Source organism: Aulonocara stuartgranti (assembly GCF_965226115.1).
Source record: "Aulonocara stuartgranti genome assembly, chromosome: 7".
In the NCBI taxonomy this organism is placed as follows: domain Eukaryota; kingdom Metazoa; phylum Chordata; class Actinopteri; order Cichliformes; family Cichlidae; genus Aulonocara; species Aulonocara stuartgranti.
Genome location: NC_138945.1, coordinates 47,509,155 through 47,529,141, shown reverse-complemented (window position 1 = coordinate 47,529,141; position 19,987 = coordinate 47,509,155). Strand labels below are relative to the sequence as shown.

General features: G+C 39.8%; 2 protein-coding genes and 1 long non-coding RNA gene across 3 annotated transcripts; all 3 read left to right on the top strand.

The window, feature by feature from the left end:
• The first annotated feature begins 1,265 nt into the window (after window positions 1-1,265).
• rps13 (ribosomal protein S13) lies at window positions 1,266-5,267 on the top strand. The gene is made up of 6 exons (XM_082542795.1): window positions 1,266-1,350; window positions 1,840-1,888; window positions 1,987-2,065; window positions 4,099-4,268; window positions 4,465-4,565; window positions 5,194-5,267. The coding sequence occupies exons 1-6, from the start codon at window positions 1,328-1,330 to the stop codon at window positions 5,225-5,227; spliced, it is 456 nt and encodes a 151-aa protein (XP_082398921.1). The 5' UTR covers window positions 1,266-1,327; the 3' UTR covers window positions 5,228-5,267.
• A 5,274-nt stretch (window positions 5,268-10,541) lies between these two features.
• Window positions 10,542-14,659, top strand: LOC309711407 (uncharacterized protein). Its single transcript, XM_082541709.1, has 3 exons — window positions 10,542-11,017; window positions 11,559-12,868; window positions 13,735-14,659. Exons 1-3 carry the CDS (start codon window positions 10,855-10,857, stop codon window positions 13,957-13,959), a joined length of 1,698 nt encoding a protein of 565 aa, XP_082397835.1. The 5' UTR covers window positions 10,542-10,854; the 3' UTR covers window positions 13,960-14,659.
• A 2,595-nt stretch (window positions 14,660-17,254) lies between these two features.
• LOC309711483 lies at window positions 17,255-19,776 on the top strand. Its single transcript, XR_014277984.1, has 3 exons — window positions 17,255-17,320; window positions 19,325-19,391; window positions 19,698-19,776. It is a non-coding gene; the product is annotated as an uncharacterized lncRNA (long non-coding RNA).
• The last annotated feature ends 211 nt before the right edge of the window (window positions 19,777-19,987 follow it).

The window sequence follows — 19,987 nt, the reverse complement described above, 5'->3', positions numbered from 1 at the left end:
GGCCTTCGCGGTCTAAAGAAAGCCGGGTAGTACGTCACGAGCTCCCTCGGTGGAGTGAAACTCTGCCGTCTGCTCCTTGCTGTCTAAAATATAACCGGACACTGACGTAAACTCTTCTGTTTAATCATTTTCTGTTTGACGTTTATTCAGCTGTGTGAAAACCCCGGAGGAACCCTCCCGAGGGAATAATAAAGTTTAATTTAATTTAATCTAATCTAATAACTTTAATCTCAGCCAAACCGATTTACTCACGAACAAATAAAACACTGAAAAAGCCAAACAAGAACATTTTTAAGTTATCAAAGTGACTTGTACATCATGTTTAACCCGAGTGGTGAAAGACCGCGGGGGTTTGAAGACGATGTGTCGGCTCAGATGTTTGAAGTTTACACAGCTACATTCTCACCTGAAAATATGTTAAAAGTTTTTTTGCGACCCAGAAAGAGAAATAAGAGTGATATTAAAACTAAGTCGCTGCCGTCATTGTTGGAAACTGGAATTGGCTGGGCCGCGCTATGAATTCTGCGATATGGTTTTTCAACTTTGTTGTCCGGGTGGAAAATCTGGAGAAAGGTGGGATTCTCCCGGAAAAATCGGGAGGGTTGGCATGTATGGTTGTGGCAACATCACTAACCTTGTCAAACACCTCAGAGTAAATCATATCACAAAATATGACGAGCGTATGTTGAGGCGAACTGAAGAGGAGGAGAGGGACAGGTGCTGCTAGGGTGAGAGTCTCTCACGGAGTCCTTTAGTCCTCCAGGCAGGCAAGGTGTTCAAATAGCACACAACTTTAGTTTTTTTATTTCTATATGATGAACTCTGCATTATTAAGTGATAAGAAGAAGGTATTCTGATGTCCTGTAATCATTATGACGCTATAATTTGAGATACAATAAATAAAATCCGTTTTGTACAAAGTATCGGTATCGGATCAGTATCGTCGATACCACCCTGAATATTACTTGGTATCGGATCGGAAAGGAAATCAGTGGTATCGCACATCACTACTTGGTGTCCCACAAATTCCGCTCACATGTCAGTGGCCAGTTTCTTCAATTGAGAAAAAATGGCGCTAACTAAAGCGGTTTCAGTGTGATAAAAATTAGCGTCCTTTACAAGGTATCGTTGTTCAGCTATTACAAACTCAAGTATTCAGTCAGACTGAAGAAGAATGAGGGAGATACTAAAAAGCTGAGCTAGGGTAGTTTTGTTGACGTCAGGTAGCGTCAACAAAACTCCGGTCTACGTCATTGCGTCATTTCCGACGCAGGCGCAAAATACCATTTTCTGTCGCGTGTGCGGCCTCTCTTCCTCTACCGCCATCATGGGTCGCATGCACGCTCCCGGGTGAGCTCTCTTTTTGTCTTTTAAAGTTGGTATTTTCCTTCTGTAGACTGGTTTTGTTTGCAGGAGATAGTTTCTAAACATGTTGTGGCTGACTGGGGTCAAAAATGAAATCTGGGATTCAACCTAAAAGTGAGAAATTGACTTACATGCACACAGTCAGTCGACATCCTCCTTTAGCTAGCTTGTGGTAGCCAAGTTAGCACATTTGCGCATCGAAACGATTTTAACTCCCCGAGTTGTACATCATGTTGCATATAAATGTATAACTTGCAAAGTTTAAGTCACGCGTGTTTCTTCTTACTGATAAAGTTAATTTACTGTGAACTGATCATTTAGTTAAGATTCATGATCGGTAAGCCAGCACTAGTATGAAGCGAGCATAACCCGGCCTAACGTTTTTTCCCCTGTTGACTTGACGATAGTTTTTGCGTTGTTCTGACCAAACTGTCAAGTTCTCACTACTAACGGGATTTTGTTTCTCGCTTACAGAAAGGGCTTGTCCCAGTCAGCTCTGCCTTACAGGCGCAGTGTTCCCACTGTGAGTACACATTCATTATATTTCGCTAAAGCGAAGTGATTATTGCACATTTTTTGAACACGCGTCCTTTATTTTAATACCGTCCCCCATTTTTGTAGTGGCTGAAGCTCACATCTGATGATGTCAAAGAGCAGATCTTCAAGCTGGCCAAGAAGGGTCTGACTCCTTCCCAGATTGGTAAGTGCTAGTTTAGGTTTTCTTCCCTGCAACATGCAGATGTTGAGATTAATTACATGACATGACTATAATAATTGAAGATCACCACAGTTCAGTTCACAACTTTTGGCAGACTCAGATATTGCTGAGCAGTTTAAAAACGTTTGGCTGCACATTACTTGTGCTAGATGCCCTTCCAGATATTTGGCTGACCATGATGTTGATACCATTATGCTAAATTTCTGCAGTAATTTTTAATTCAGAATTTCTCATAATTGTAAACGTTGGGGTTGCTGTTATCATGTTCTTGTTGTTCTTTGTCCTCTGAGCTTCAGTGCAATGTAAACCAGATGTATTACACACTGTCTAGTCTTAAGTTTTTACACTGTCATTCTAAGCCATTATAATACAATAAGAAGTAGGGCTGCTCAATTAATCGAATTTTAATCACGATTACGATCTGGGCTTTCAACGATCATTAAAAATGACTGAGCCGATTATTAGCCCCTCCCTCATTTATTCGCGACACCTTAAAGGCCGGTCCGTGAAAATATTGTCGGGCATAAACCGTCCGTGGCGCAAAAAAGGTTGGAGACCGCTGATTAAGAGGACCCGAGGGAAGCTCGGAAAGCTAAGCAGGAGTTATTTGGAGAGGAGAGTGACTGCTGTTGGTTGAAAAGAGAGGTAAAAAAACTTCAGTGGTGTTGCACACTATGTTATATTATTTTTTAAAGTCATTGTTAACCCTTTAAATCCGGTCAGAGCAGCACGCTCCGTGTTGTGTAACTATTTTTAAATCCCTGTAGAACCTGAACCGTGTAAGCTAGCGCAATAATTTGTTTTGCATATGAAACCGGAGGAGTTGTACTTACATCTGATGCCATCAGCTTGTCCTCGGTCACGGTTTCCTTCCACATAAAGCTTTGCAAAAATTGCATAAAAAGCGCTTGCAGGAACAAAAACATAATATTCCAGAAACACGCTTTCCAATCCATCAGCTGTTCGTAACACTTCCCACAGTGAAATGATGCACATGCTGTTTTCTTTGCAAATTTGCATCATAGGATTGTTTTTTGTTTTTCCTGCAGTATATAAAAACTGTATCTCCAAAATAAAACTATGAAGACACTCAAAATAAATTTCCTGTTGTTGTAAACTATTTTTTGCAACTTTATTGTATTTAAAGTTTTGAGGGATAAACCTCTTAAATTTCTCCAAGTAGAAATATATGTAAACAAAACAAAAGCGATTTTCAATTTTTTTTGTAGTTTATTGCACTTTTTTGCAATTTATGTAATTACTATGGACTTAATGCATACATATTATTAAAATATGGGCTATAACAGTTGTATTGATGTATAGCAACTTGAAATGCTCCCACAAATGGCACTACAGCATGTAAAAAAAATAATATAAGCTCTGGTGGACTTGGTTCTATGGTAGGTCTTAAAGGGTTAAATAAATATCGTCAAATAATCGTGATCTCAATTTCAGTGAAAATAATCGTGATTATCATTTTTGCCATAATCGAGCAGCCCTAATAAGAAGTGTATGTTGTTTTCTCTGATATTTACAAATTAGGATAGATTGTCTGTATTGTGAGTAAAGTAAAGACGAGATGGAGCAGGTATACATTTTCCTATTGACTGATAGCTACAGGCCTCAAGGGTCCACAGAAACTCATGTCAAATCAAAACGTTTGGAAAAGTCCTACAAAGATTATTGCCAACTTATCTTACTGTGCAAACAATCATTGAATAAAATAACTTATCAGTGACAAAAAAATGTGATGCCATTCAGAGAAAACTTCAACTCTTTCTCTGTTTAGGAAAATTACATTAGCCAGATGCCACTTGTGTTACATAAATCCAGGAAACACAATTTACTCACTTTGAAAAATTTTTAGTTTTGCTTTTGAATCAATATGCAGTCTTCATTTCTCTGGAATTTTTTTAATCTGTTTTAAGACTGTTTTGGCAGATTTATGCAAAACTTAATTTGTTGGCAAAATCCCATGCCTGTTTCAGTTTTATCATGTCTATAAACCTTTCTAGGTGTTATTCTGAGGGACTCCCACGGTGTTGCCCAAGTACGTTTTGTCACTGGCAACAAAATTCTGAGGATCCTCAAGTCCAAGGGTCTGGCCCCTGACCTGCCAGAGGATCTGTACCACCTCATCAAGAAGGCTGTGGCGGTCAGGAAGCACCTGGAGAGAAACAGAAAGGTACAGCAAAGCTAGGCCAATGACCTGGAACAAGATCCTATAGCATAACTTGGAAGATAAGTTTGTTTTCCATGTAAAATTAAAAATGTAATTTTGATGTTGTCATCAACAGTTTAAAGGATTTTTATTCTTTGGAATGCAAGCAATTTGAAATATAATGGGAATTGAATGCAACACGTTGTTGTTATATTTGCAGGACAAGGATGCCAAGTTCCGCCTGATTCTCATTGAGAGCAGGATCCACAGGCTGGCCCGTTACTACAAGACCAAGAGAGTACTGGCCCCCAACTGGAAGTAGTATGTATCTGTGATGCTTTTGAGATGCTTTTCTTGTTATTTGGATCGGAAAATTAAATTTTTGCATGTCGGTTACCTGTTTGTTATCAAAAAAATTGTCACAAATGGTAGTTTTTATTACAACACTAATCGTTTAACTGTATTGTAATGTTCACTAAGTGTATACATGGAAGTGCACAATTCATTGTCATGCTCCTCATTGTTTATTAGGAGTATTGATATTTCTGTTGTGCTAGAGAAAAACTGGAGGTAAATTAGCAGAGCAGCTACTTGGTGCAGTCTCTGCCAGTCCCCTTCACACAGTGAAACTATTTGTGTACATGTGTGGTTTAGTGTGGATGGACACATTGATGTTCTAAAAAGACAACTTGGTCCTTTTTATTCAGCTGTAGTTTTGTAGGTTTGCACATGTGGCGTTTTAAGCATGTTGTAATTTATGTGGCCAACATGAACTTAATTTTGAATATAAAGAAATAATTACAACAAAGTAAAAATCATGAGTGAGTAATAGGAAAGAGATGGTTATACTTGTTCCCCTAAAAAAAATATATATGAAGATTTAATGGGTTTTTGTTTTTAAGTCAAAGGTTTTTGTTTACTAATGTTTTTTTCCCCTTTCTGTTTACAGTGAGTCCTCTACAGCTTCTGCTCTGGTGGCATAAATTCTACACTTTTGGATTAATAAAACCGTTTAAATTGGGAGTTGTTTGTCTTTTTGTGTGTATGTTAAGATTTAGAGATGCACTTGAAATACAGGCCAAACACCGAATACAAAAAAGAATACATTTAAATGGACCGGTACTTTTACAGTGCTTTTCTACTCTGAGCGCTCAAAGCGCTTTACACAACTTGCCTCATTCACACGAGCAATGTTTTTTTTTTTTTAATGCTCTTTCTACATAAGTGCTTTGTAACACACACACGCATTCATACTCCAGTTGATTCATGGAAGAGCAACTTGGGGTTAGACTCTTGCCCACTGATATTTAGCACACAGACTGGTCTAGCCACCAACCTTCCGAATAGTAGGTGACCTGCTCTACCACCTAGGGGAAAACAAATGCAGCAATACATGCCCATTGAGAGCAGGGCCCTATACTACAGGGAAAGTTCAACATACCCAGGGCACTTTTCATCATCACTTACCAACATCAGGATAAAAGGTCACATAAAGCTGGTTATCAGCTCACTAACTTAAACCAAAGGTTAATATTCTAATTTTCTGTAAATGTAATGTTTTTCCCCACAGTGGCTGTTTCTGTTTATTTAATGTAATATAAAGTGGAGTAGCTTTTCTTTAAGCAAAGGCCAAATTCCACCCTGGATCAGACTGATTTTAGAGAAGTTATTTGGGTCTTTGCACATTTTACTAACCAGTATGTCCTAATTTGATTGTGGGGAATTTAAACTGAAGAAAGGAACACCGTAAGCACTATTTTTATTAGACTTTTATAAGTTCAGATGGCCACAAATTTTGAGACCTACCCGAAACACTGCCGACGTGCTCATGTTTGTGTTTGGGAAGGTAGGATCCCTTCAGGGTTGTCACAAAAAAATCAATATTCGGAAGGTAATCGTTACTAAGAAAATTACTTTTGAATTAGATACTCATTCGCAATACTATCTATACCAACAGTGCTGTTTTTGGGTCCTCTTTGAGATCATAGGTACTTCACAGGGTACCATTGAAAACAGGCCGGCATACAGCTCCTTCTAACTAGCAGCTGAATACACGAAGAGTAGTTTGCATTCACAGCATTTTATGAGGAATTTCAGGATCTCTTTTTAAAGCTTGTGTCTTTAAACAAAAATGAAGTACTAAATAATCGAAGATGTAACTATATAATTTTAACTATTAAAATTTACCCAGCGGTTAGAGCAAAACAGTTGAAGTATTGAGGTTTCATTCTATTTGTAGCATCAGTGTGCAAAGCGGGATATGTGGAAGATACTAAAAGACTTGATTCTAGAAGTGACATTGAATTTCCTCAGGCCATGTGTCAAAGGCCTTTGCATGTATTTTTTAAGAATTACAAACAACATTTAGTTCATATTGGTTTATTCATCGTGACATAAGACAGTAAGTTGTATTTAAATTGTCTGTGTTAACGTGATGTAGCAAAGACTGATGAAGCTATGCAATGGTAAGATGTCCGCCCATTGATCCCTCCATAATCCACATTGCTGCTCCTCTTATAACAGTGAAACTTGAACACAGTGATTACTTACTGGGCCTACACCCAAGTTGTGCCCAAGTTCAAAATCATATAGGGTTTTTTCAGGGTTGGGGGGTTCCCCTTATAGCAGGGGCTCCCAAAGTGTGAGGTGCAAATCTGCAGTTTGAAATTACAAGTATGTACAATTTCATATTTATATACATTCATTGATTTATATAAAAGTGAATTAAAACTGTTAATAGGAGGATGTTACTTTAAGTTAAATTTACTTTTGTGTCCCATTGGCTAGTGGGTCACACATTGCTCTTATCACTTAGCATATGATTGGGTTGCTTTAACAATTTATAACCAACAGCCTATGATGTTGATGTTTTTCTAATTAAATTCTCAAGGAAATTCATCACTTTATCTTGTATTTTGATCAGAGTGAAGATTTAAGATTCGGTGGGCCTCAGGGTTTTTTTGTTTTTTTATTTTTTTCAAGTGGACTGCAGTATTCTTTGGCAATGGCTGCTCTGAAGTATTGGCCATCCCAACAAGCAGACGATTCCCTATGACCAAGCACTTAGTGGGGCAATACTTGGGAGGAAAACCTCCCTTTTAACAGGAAGAAACCTCCGGTTTTGAAATATTAAGCTGTTGTAATCAGAATTAAATAAGTATTTGGTTTTACAGATTTAGTGTGTATAATTTAACCAAATTTGATCAAAATGGATAGGTAAGCAGAAGGAGTAGTAATTTTGCTGCTGAATTAACCTACCCAACCCCATTTGTGGTTTCAAACTGAATGTCGATCACTGGTCTGACTCAAAGAAAGGATGGAGAACCTCCACCGATGCATTTGTTGACATCTAAGCATAACATCAGTTTAATTAGGCTCAGCCAGTAATAAATGCTGGGTTTTTGTGGTATTATCCTGTCTCATATTCAAAGTGTTCATCTGTTTGAAATTAGCGCTGCAGCTTTCTTCTATAAAATAATTATTAGGGGAGACCGGGGATAGTTGTAACGTGGGTCAGTTGTAACACTTCCAATTTCTCCAATCAGGGCTAAGTTTCAAATGATGTGACTCATCCTGTGCATGCCCAACTCAGTTCTGCTATCACATGTGAAAAATCAGCATATTTTGTCAAACACAGACAATTTAACACGAAAAAAAGTAATTTATATGCCAAAAAGTAAGTTTTTCTACTTTATTTCAATTTGTAATAGCATTATCTGCTTTGCAGTTAAACTCATCAAACTTAAGGTAGTGGATTCAAAATGTAATGCAAAGTATTTACATGTCTCTGCTATTAAATAGTGCAGCTATTTTCTCTGCAGCACAATTACCCATTGCATGGTATGGTCTCAAACACGAAGAGTGAAATGTTACAATTAACCCCATAGTCTGGGTTAGTTGTAACATATCCTGGGGTGAAATGTAACACAATGAAATAAGGGTACTAACAAAACATTAACATGTAATCTTTGTTTATTCAACACATGAATGCACTTAGAGCCATTTATGTAGCTGTGTGTGTGTGACAGAATGCAGAAATCTAGCTTTTGAACATATTCCAACCCCCCAAAAAAGACAAATTATGGAAATTTCTGCAACTGAATATTTCATTCATTTTGGTTGGTCTTCCTTGAGTTTGGCCTCATTGGCTCAGTGGGCATTATAACCTACAACTCTTGCACCAATTTTGAACATAACAATGAAGCTGAAAAAATGTAGTTGTTCACCAGCATGGCAATTCCATTACTTTTTATCATGGCTTACCTTGGTGTGGTTTGCAAAGTGCTTCAGAAAGATGAGGAAATCTGTTTCTTGCACCCATCCTGACTTATTTCCACTTCCTACTGGTCCATCTCTGACACAGTGGTCTGCATAATGTATGTGTGGGAACACAAACAGTGGAGGAATTGTGTTGCCAATGGCCAATGGCGATCATGGCTCAAGAGTTGGGAGTTCGCCTTGTAATCGGAAGGTTGCCGGTTCGAGCCCCAGCTTGGACAGCCTCGGTCGTTGTGTCCTTGGGCAAGACACTTCACCCGTTGCCTACTGGTGGTGGTCAGAGGGCCTGGTGGCGCCAGTGTCCGGCAGCCTCGCCTCTGTCAGTGCGCCCAGGGTGGCTGTGGCTACAATGTAGCTTACCATCACCAGTGTGTGAATGTGTGCGTGAATGGGTGGATGACTGGATATGTAAAGCGCTTTGGGGTCCTTAGGGACTAGAAAAGCGCTATATAAATACAGGCCATTTACCATTTACCATTAACTGCATATACAAATGCGACCAGTGAACCTCTCTCTGCTGATGTCGTTGCCCCAACTTGTTTAATATAAGTTAAAGTGTGGCAACTTGTAACATTTGCATTGTTACAACTGACCCAGACTAGCTAACATTACAGCCAACGGCTAAAACATTAGCACTAAAGACCCACACAGAATATATCCCCATAGACATACAAATAACATAATTTAAAAGAGCTTCAATTTACAGACAGAAATGTCAAAAATGTTACAACTATCCCCGGTCTCCCCTACATGTAGTGTTTCATGTCCACTTTAAAACATGCTGTGAATAAAAGGATCAATCAGCGTGCGCTGCTTATTATAAACCTAACCTGCTCCCAACAGTTTTTATTTTTTATTTTCTCAGCTGCAAACTCTGTGCTGAATAAGGGTTTGAGAGTAAAGATGATATATAAAAAACATAATTCAAACATAGGTTTAGTTTACATACACAATTTTATATGAAGTCAACAAGTACAGTGTAGGTGTTTTTCTTTTTAAATTAAATTAAATTACTGGAATATCGCTTGCTGCCAAGAGAAAGAAGAAATTGAGAACTAAATTTGTCTAAACATCTATATGTATATATGAAGCTCATCTGGGAAACTGTCTACTGTTACATATAATTTGCAGTGTCTAAATGTTCACAGATTAATTCCAAAGTTAACTCTTCTTCCATTTCAAAGGAGACAAAAATGTGGGATAAATGACATAGAAAGTACACTTTAGCAAAAATACATTGATTGAGTACATTGCCATTTATGCACTGATCTCCCTGCTTTGATATCTGCATTACATTATGCCAAACAATAGGCTTTTGTTTATGTACATGGGTTTGAAAAAGAAATTATTCAACCAAGAAAGTGTCACAAAAGGAAAGTTAAACTGCATTCGATGAATGACGTTCCCTCCTTCTCTCCCTGCAGAGGTCCAAGGGATCTTCTAGGAATGATGATGCTATTTTCTGGAGTATTGATTGGTCAGTAGGCAGTGGATGTAAACACAAAACATAAAGAGCTAGCGCACTCCAGTGTTGTCTGTTTATAACAGCGTGACAACTCTTTTGAGCACAACTGCTACTCATCAGATGTTTCTACTCTAAAACATAATTTGCGCCTAATGTTTCAATATTAATTCCAAAGTTAACTCTTTTTCCACTTCCCTGGGACAAAGGGTGGAATAAGTGAGAGTAAAATCTAACAAAAATACATTTCTTCTCTGCATCACTTTATGCTAACCAATAGGCTTTTGTTTTTATACATAGGTTTGTATAGGAAAACAACCAAAAAACGTGTCACGCAAGGAAAGTGAAAGTCCATTCATGAATGAAATGCTGCAATCTCTATACATTTTGTTTTTATCTCTGGGAAACTCTACAAGTTTTCGTTATTATCTAAATTCACTTTTAAACCCGGGTTTTCCAGGAAGCTGAGGAAATTACGGGCACTTTCTATGCGTCACACGTTACGTTACCTGTGGGAGGAGTTAGCAGACGAGTAGGGATCTAAGCGAATACAGTTACTCTGTCCAATCACGGTGCAGCGTGACGTCAGTATGTTTATATTAACGGGAGTGTTGCAACCTCGCGACATTCAACTCCTGCTACTACAACGACGAAAATACAGCTGAAGAACATGGAGAAAATACATGAGAACATTTGACGAAGGACACCAAAAAATGGCACAGTCTTGCCGAAAAATGAAGCGACAAAACATCGACGCATATCTGTCACCGACGAATACGCGAAATCTCTTGGTTTTCGACGAGGAATACCAGAATACGTGAGGAGTTGTGTTCAACACAGTCGCCGAAACTCGAGAAGAAAGACGTGAAAATGGCTACGGTTGTTGGTTCCCAGACTAGCTCTGAGCGGACGGCGATGGAAAGGTTTGGCAGCGGAGGGATGGCTATTCTGCCGTGGACTAAACAGATGCTCACCGTGCTGTGGGAACAGCTTCGGTTGCTGGTTCAAGTCATTTACTACACTTTCCTGTCAGGTAAGAGTGAGACGAAATCAAAAGTTTTTTCCTTGCGTCTTACGCCCACTTTATAGCTGCTAAGGTTAACCTTTGGTGTGTTTACTGATGTTGGAAATTATAAGACCACTGTGTAGGTGTAAGATATGTTTAGTTTTTTTAATATAGTAACTCATTAAACGACATACCTTTTAGCAAACTTAATATTCTATGGGGCTGACACTATGCTGTGTTTTACTGTCTGAATAGTTCCTCGATTTTTTATTTTTTATTTTTTGTAGATGGTGTTTCTTTTCCAACTTCCGCAATGTTTACGTGCGTTTTCAGCATTTGAACATTGTTTAGACATCACAGTAACACTTCCTGTAAAACACTTGAAGTACAACACACGGACTTGTATGTTACACTCAGTAAACCTTCTTTGAAATAATACATAAAACTGCAGTACAAACACAAACCTTGTCTTGGCCTCATAGCATGAATGGAATAATTATTTCTTCAGAAAATTTAACTTGATTACATTTTATTGTACTTAAAAGCTTTTTTTGTTTTCTTCTTCCAGTTTTCCAAATGTTCAGGTTTGAGGTTCACGTGAGAATCACAGACGAGACTGGTCAGCATATCCAGCACATGACCACAGCCACAAACCCAACAGAATCATTCCTCTTCACCTCTTTGTTTGAGGGAGACAACATGGTTGGTGGTTCAAATCCCCTCTCCAACTTCTGTGCAGACGTTGGTGACCCGTTTGCTGGGAAATCCACTGCTGAGGCCTTGCTGTCCAGTCTCCGTGCTGACGACCTGTGTTGCGGGCTTGTGGATGAGTTTGTGTCCAGAACAGCTGGCAACGAAGAGGGCATCTTTCTGGGACACCAATCTGGCTGGAAAATGGGCTTCCCTGGCGACTGGAACTTCTTTGTGTCGAGCGGCGAGGACTCGGGTTCAAACGACACCTGCCAAAAAAATAGTGAGGAAGACCTCAAATGGGATATTTCCAAGGAAAAAGTTTTCAAGCAGGACACATCAGAAGAAGATAGAAACTCTCACTGGAGCAGTGAGGAAGACCAGAACACAGTAGAATTTGAGAGTGACGAAAGTAAAGCACTTTGGGAATCTCTGTCAAAATCCAGTGATCCTTACAACCCTTTCTTTTTCTCCGCCTGCATTTCAACTAACACAGATATGGGCAAAAGAAAAAGTGAAGTAAAAGACTGTAGCGACACCGACCTCATGTCCGTAAGCAAGGCCAGTGAGGAAATGATGGGGTCTCAGGGCCTAAAGAACTGGGTCTGTCGCTCCGACAGCGAGAGCAGTTGGAGCAGTTGGGCCAGTTCGGATGGTTCGAGCCCTGACATCGACAAGGAGGAAAGTGAGAGGCTGTGGGACTTCTTCAGCAGTCCTGAAGACCCTTACAATCCCATGTGTTTCACTGCATGCACAATCAGCAGCACAGCTCCCCAAGCCACCATGTTATCTAATTGCGAAACCCCAAAATCTGACACAGACACAGAGGAGAAGGAGAGCACCATCCCCCCTTCATCCGAAGAGGATGAAGAATCACTGTGGAAATCTCTCTGCCTAAAGGATGACCCTTACCACCCTTTGAACTTCCAGGCACCCCTTCAGAGCTCTCCAAAACGAACACTCCTGCAAGACGATGATTCAGATATTCTTAATGTTCACCACACACCAAATTCATCCACAAAAGCAAAGAAATGGGCAAAAGCACCCCAGAAGCCTGTGCTGCCAGAGAGACAGACAAAGCATCACTCCCATCCAGAGACTATACTAGTGCCCTGGAAAAGATCTGGACAAACACCCACACCAACTTCAGAGATGAAAGAAAGCAAGGCTGACACCACCCAGAAGAAGGTAATTGTCTGATAATTTCTTTTTATTCTTTCACTTTTTCCACATGGAGATGTTAAAGGAACCCAAATACAAAAGTTTTGGTGTATTTATTATTGTTTTTTAGCTGTGGGCTAAATATATTAAACTGAATGAGTGTGTAAACATATTGTCAGAAATCACACTCAGTTCATTGACCCAAACCAGGGGCAGGCAACTCAAGGCCTCGAGTGCCAGTGTCCTGTAGGTTTTAGATATCACCCTGTGTCAACGCACCTGAATCAAATGATTAGTTCATTCCCAGGCCTCTGGAGAACTTCAAGACATGTTGATTTGGTCATTTAGCCATTTGAATCAGCTGTGTTGGATCGAGGACGCATCTAAAACCTGCAGGACACCTGCACTCGAGGTCTGGAGTTGCCCATCCCTGACCCAGACAAATATAGAAGAGGAGGTGATCTCATATTTAAAGTTAGAATGTTAATATCATGAAGAGGAGGGCCTACTGCTGACTCATGTACTGCGTGTGTGTGAAACAGAGATAAAGATAACTGTTTATTCCTTCCTCCAGACTGAGTGTCTTAAGCTGAGTTGTTTGTTTTCGCAACACTGGTCGTCATGACTAAGCCAGTCATGTGACACCAGCGAGTCAGGAGAGACTGACTTCCATGTGTATCGAGTTGCAGCAGTATTGCAAAGTTAGCACAAAGGTCTTATGATTGGACAAAGTCACGTCATATTAGAAAAATCAGTACTTGGAGTTGGAAAGAGTTGACTCAAATGTAGCTTTTAGATATTTAGAGTTTATGATCCCTAAATACAAGCACTTAAACGTCATATGACTTCCAGTATTGTTCAATAAACTATAATATAATTCTTCTGAATTTCAGGTTCGATTTTCTCCTGTTGTCAAACTCCATGTCCTGCGGACCTGGCCGTTTGCGCGGCAGGCGTCTCGTAAAGGACACTGGGAAGAGATGGCACGAGACCGTGACCGCTTCCGGAGGCGAATTGATAAATTGGAGCAGGTCATTGGCCACTGTTTCACCCAGACCCACAGAGAGAACATGCGGGCCTACCTGGACAGTGCCTTGAAAAAAACAAAAGGGTCCTGAACACTGACTGTTTCATTTCCTTTTAGGATGAGAACTTGTGATTGGTTGCAATGCAACAGTGATTTTTGATTTAGGCCAATTAGAATTTTGATGTTAGGCCAACGTAAAATGTTTGGTGTCGAGTTGAACAACTTTGTACCTCAGAAGGTTTTATACATTGTGTAACTGTTGCACTGACTGACACTTTCTCATTTTAAGCTCCGCGTTACTGTGTGGAATGTTGTTTTTGTATGCCTTATATAATGACCTAGTAATGTAACTTATTGGTGAAGTTTGCCATTTATTTTTTACCTTTGTTTTCAGCAGTTTTTATGTGTGAAGAAACCACAGTCGTGACTCTAGAAAAAAGTAGAAAAGGATATCACAAAAAAAGCAGAGCTTTATATTGCAAAGTGTTTTGAGAAGTTTTGTTAAGCATGATGGATACGCGTCAGGTTCTGGTGCAATTCTTGTCTTACTGTCTTACAACTTTAGGATTTGATATTTAAGTCTTTGTCTTGTATTTTCTTATATTCCTGCACATAAATGGCAGCTTTTTAGTGCTGATTGTGAAGATGGGCGTTTATCTGATTGTATTTGCTGCATAACACTTTGTCCTCTGTGACTCACTCAGCTTGTCACAATAACATTGTGTGGCCAGACTGTCCCGAGCAAATTGATCATTAGGTGCTCTGAATCAATAAAATTTGTTACATTGTAACTTTTTTTCTGTTTGGCTTGTTTCACAACCTGACAAATTATTGGACAAAAAAAGAAATGAGTTCATACGTATGAGAAATTGGTGAAGTAAAGGTGGCCCTGAGGTCCCAGAAATTTGCAAACAACACAATGCTGAAAAATAAGTAAATCACTGGAAAAGTGATGAGATTCAAAGCGTGAATGGCACAAACATGGTGTGGGGTTGTGTAAACGTGCAGAGAAAGACAAGTTTCTCTACATTCTGAAAAGAAAGTGTGGATATCAGCACCTCCAGCCTGACTCTGACCAAACAAACTGGTTTAACCTTTTGACCCCATCTGGACACACCCAAGTGTGGTCATCCAGGGTGTGAAATTTCCAACAAAGCATGTGCCTTTGTGGACTTCAACCACTGAAGAGATAAAGGTAAGTGCATTTCTGATAAGGTGATTTACAGGTCAAAAGGGTTGCTTGGTAACTGGAGGTCTGCAAGACAATTTTATTGTATACAAAGTGCTGACTTTGGCCTGCTCCCTATCTGAATATGAATATGAATATATATATATATATATATATATATATATATATATATATTTTTTTTTTTACTTCTCATGTGTTTTCCCTTACATGTTACCACACACATGCACACAGGAGCTAATAATTTCCCACTGGGACGTGAGTCTCCGTGCAGAGTGGCTGCCGTAAGGCTGTCGTAAGACGAGGGTTAAAAACACAAAGTATGATGAAATGACTTTCCTGAGGGATGAAATCAATTAGCAGGTCTCCCCACCCCGTCCCCTCCCACATGTGCACACACCATGGTGCAAAGGTGAGCAATCACTGACATTGTTGCTGTGTCAACGCAGCGGTAAGCCTACTGCTGATCTCCCACCACCTCCTCCCCTTGCAGCATGTTGTGTATGTTATTCACCATCTGCTTCAGTCTTGCACCCACCCTTGAGTGGAGTTCATTATACTTTAATATCACTAACTTGGGTTATTTCATACATTTAACCGCACCAAAAATAGTTCAAGCCAGAACTTAATTTTAACTCAGTCTAAAAATCTGAAAAGAGTATGAAATCAATTTATCAGAAATTCAAACAACCCAGACAGACACACAGAGCTTTTATGGGAACAAGAACTCTGTACTGCTTGTGACGGCCTTTCATCTAAATATGATCTGCTATTAAATTTATTCTTTTAGCCCTAAAAACATGTGAAAGTCTTTCACACGATGTGCTCAGACCGTCCTTGCGTGTATGTTCTTTACAGACATCAAAACATGCTTGTTATTCAGAGTGCAAGGCTGTGGAATGAATTTTGTTAAGAGAGTACATTTTCTGGATGCTTTGCTTTTGTTCTCAGAGGCTGGCCTGATAACGTCGTCTGTAAGCTGGAAAACAAATTTTCACATCTATGGGGTTTTCTCTTTTTTTTTGGTGTTTGCATACAGGGTGGTGAAGGTGGGGGAGGTACATCTGTCCCTCTAATTTCCTTTAGCCTGCCTGTCTGATTTTACAGTCAGATATGACTTGACTGGCTTAACACTGAATAACCAACCAAGGATTCTATGTCCTGCTCAAGGGCACTACAAGAAGACAGACAGTGATGAGGGCCAAATGAAGCTCATCACTTCACCATTCCGGGAATATAGTAGCTTCTCCTTCGTTGATCCCTTCCTTCCTTCCCATTTTCTTCTTTAACCCACTCCCCTCTCTTTGTATCTCTGTCTCCATCTTTCTCCTCCTCATCTGCTCCCAGTACCATTAGCTCAGTGGCCTAGGCGACCCCGTCTCCAGGCAACCGGCAGGAGTGGCGAGGCGCTGAAAGGATTGCAGGTGATTGCAGCAGTGGTGGAAGCAGAAGCAACAGCAGAGGCAGTGGGCTTTCAGTCAAACACACACACACACACACACACACACACACACACACACACACACACACACACACACACACAAAAACATTCGGTTGCCCCCTCTTACTCGCCTGCCAGAGAAGTGTATCTCCTGGGTCACAATTAGCTGATGATGCAACCTACCAGCAGCTATTGTGTCTGACACCACCTCATACAGACAGAGTGCATGAAATACAAAACGCAACAAGTCTGTTTGTCCTGCCCATTACATGGATTACGCGATCCAGGCTGTCTGTGTAATAAGATGAGGTGTTTGGTTCATCTATACTCTCTCTTTGAGACACATGTTCCCTTTTAAACTTGCTGTTTGTGATTCAAATTATTTCACAACCCTTTTGTTCAATATTGAAATTGAATGCGCCAGGGAGAATACTCTGTCTCACTCACCGATCAACAAAATCAACTAAAAGGTCCTTTCTGGGCCCTTCAACTGGCTCCAGAGAGAGCAACATAAGGAGTGGTTCACCACCAATTTAAGTGCATGGATGAAAACAGTAATAGAAGAAATGCTTACTGTTATTATCTTTCTCCCTATTATTTTCTCCCTAAGATCCACCTCCTTAAGTAAGTGTGAAGTATTGCATAGTCAGACATGAAGCTATGTGGTAAACAGTGATCCATGGCAGTATATAGCCCGTTTATGTGGATTAGTGCGTCTGAACAACACCCAGACGATACAGACAGATGGTTCAAGCTGGAGCTGAATTTAGATGTCGTGTTTAAATTTAACCACTAGGGGACATTGCCTTCTTCAACCGTCTTCTGGTACGTGACATAGCACACATAGACATCATGGTTACTAATTGATGACTGCAAGAAACGGCTACAAGATGTGCTGCAGACCCCTGTCACGTTTTTTAAGAGTCACGTGAATGCATCAGTTATTCATGTTATTCACATTCAAGGGCTCGCCGTTTAAAACCGACAACAGCATATTTATAACGTGACTTCTTGTTTTGTTTTTTTATTAGCTTCCAGCCTTCTCTGAAACATTAATCTGTAACTCAAAATAGTCTCTTTCCTGGAATGGCATGTATATTTGGTGCTTACTTCCGCAACTAGATGACCATATCTGGACATCCAGTATGGTCATTAGTCATCTCTTTGAGACACAAGGCTATGTGGACACAAAGAAATGATGTAGGTCTGCTGCCCTCATGTGGTGAAGCTGGTAACATCACGGCAAAAGGGTTTTCTTGTTGATGTTGTTGTTGTTTTTTCTATGACTTGCTGTTGATTTAACTCAAAAGAGAACCCAGTTTTAGGCCAATGTTAGGCCTGAGTCTAAAATTAGATTAAGGTATCTGCAGAGTTTTAATTTGTTTGGACCTGCATACAAAAGGGAACAGCTGTTTGTGCAAGGCAAATAAACAGAAAGGCATGCACATTTCACAACTTTTAAGGAACTAGACTCTGGCTTAATTTTTAACAGGAAATGAATGGGGCGAGAGAGAGAGAGAGAGAGAGAGAGAGAGAGAGAGAGAGAGAGAGGTAATGAAATGCAACAAAATTCCCTGCTGGATACAAAACAAGGAAGTTCATTTTTTCGGTCAAATATTCAGTCCCCGTAGCACAAAATGACATTTACAATACTTTACTGCAATGTTTTAGGGTTATTTATTTATTTTAAATTTTTATTATTATTATTATCATGATTTTTCCAACTTGCAAAACCAACTAATCCACTGGTGTTTGAGAAGGTGATGGTTACAGTAGTGACAGTAGTGCTCAGCATGATTTTTAGGCACTAAGACTGCATTAGTCTCTCTTATGTGTTCGCCAGTTTTCAATGCTGTCAAAGGGAAAACAGAACAAATTACCCTTTAATCCAATCTAGTCTGGTTTTTGTGAGATCCTGCACTGACCCAGCTGATGGAAAGGCCTCTGATTGACCAGGATCACTAGAAGTGTTGTCTTATTAAAAAGGTGAGCTCTTGTCCATAAAGCCTCACATTTAAGTATGTGATGTCTGTGAAGGTTCTCAGTCATCCAGGTCATGGTAAACTAAGGAGCTTGGAGAGAAAAGTGACTGTAGTTCTTTAAGTTTCTTGAAGATATTTCACTTCTCATCCGAAAAGCTCCTTCAGATCTAAGGGCAAATGGTAGAGCGTGTCAGATTTTTAAGACCTATTGGGAGCATTCCTAAGAGGGTCGTGGACCCACTATTGATCATCTGCCTAATCACATGAGCCAAGGTGTGAAAACCAGTGTGGATCTCCATCAGCCAAGGTTTCAAGTGAGCCCATTGTGAGACCTTGCCCCACCCTATCATGTAACTTACTGATCCTTGAGGTGATTGCTGTTGTTATATTATGCAGTATAAATTACACTGAACTGAATTATTTTGATGTTTATCCTACAGCTAACTCAATCAATACAAATTTTTTTTCAGTAAAGGCCTTTAGAGATATATTAAAGTCATTGTTTTTTTTACATTTACAGTATTCCAGGCTTTCCCAGTATCCTTTTATATCATGTGTATCATTATATGTCATGTATCAGTAATAACTAATGATACCTGTATTTTTGCCCTAACTTTGAAAGAGCTTTTTTTTATTAGAAAAACTAGTTGCGTGGGAAAATATGTGCTTTTATAATAATAACCAACATTTGGGATTAGGTCACGCCTGACTGTTATTGAATGCCACAACTGGGGCAACCTTACTGGGATCGTGCCATTGAAATGGTCGTGGCAGGGCAGGCAACCAGGCATGTTGCCTGCCCTGCAACATGTAGAGTCGCTTGAGTGACAGAGCTTCTCCTCCACAGATTCAGCAGCAACTCCAGGCAGCAGTGATTGAAGAGTGGGAGCCACCCCACTGGATGACATCCGGAAGTTAAGCCTGTCCATGGGGCATATTAGTGCAATGATCAATGCAGATGAGGGGCACACTAATTAATGATGTGTGTGTGTGTGTGTGTGTGTGTGTGTGTGTGTGTGTGTGTGTGTGTGTGTGTGTGTGTGTGTGTGTGTGTGTGTGTGTGTTTTACTGTAACCTGCAACATACAGTGCATATGTTAATTGGGATTTTTTTTTTTTTTTTGGCTCTTTTTCCTTATAAAAAGATAATGATAGTCTCTCCTTGTCTTCTGCCAGAATGCCTGTATTTACTGCCTGTCTGTCATGTGTTGTGCTGCTCAGGAAGACTTTTTGACTCAGCTGTGCTGCCTTAAGATTCCTACATTTGAGCCCTGGATCTGACACACAAACACACATGCAGATGTAAAAGGAAGCTACAAGCCAATATTTTCATGTAAATTAACTTATTTGTTTGTAGAATTTATATGACAATTTTTACACATTTTTGCATATCCTTTTAAATTCGGACATATGCTACGGGGAAAATGGATACTAGATCAGCTAAAAAAGACAATTATGATAAGCTTAATATGCTTTCTGCTCTACAGCCAGCTTGAAGATGCCATCTGAAC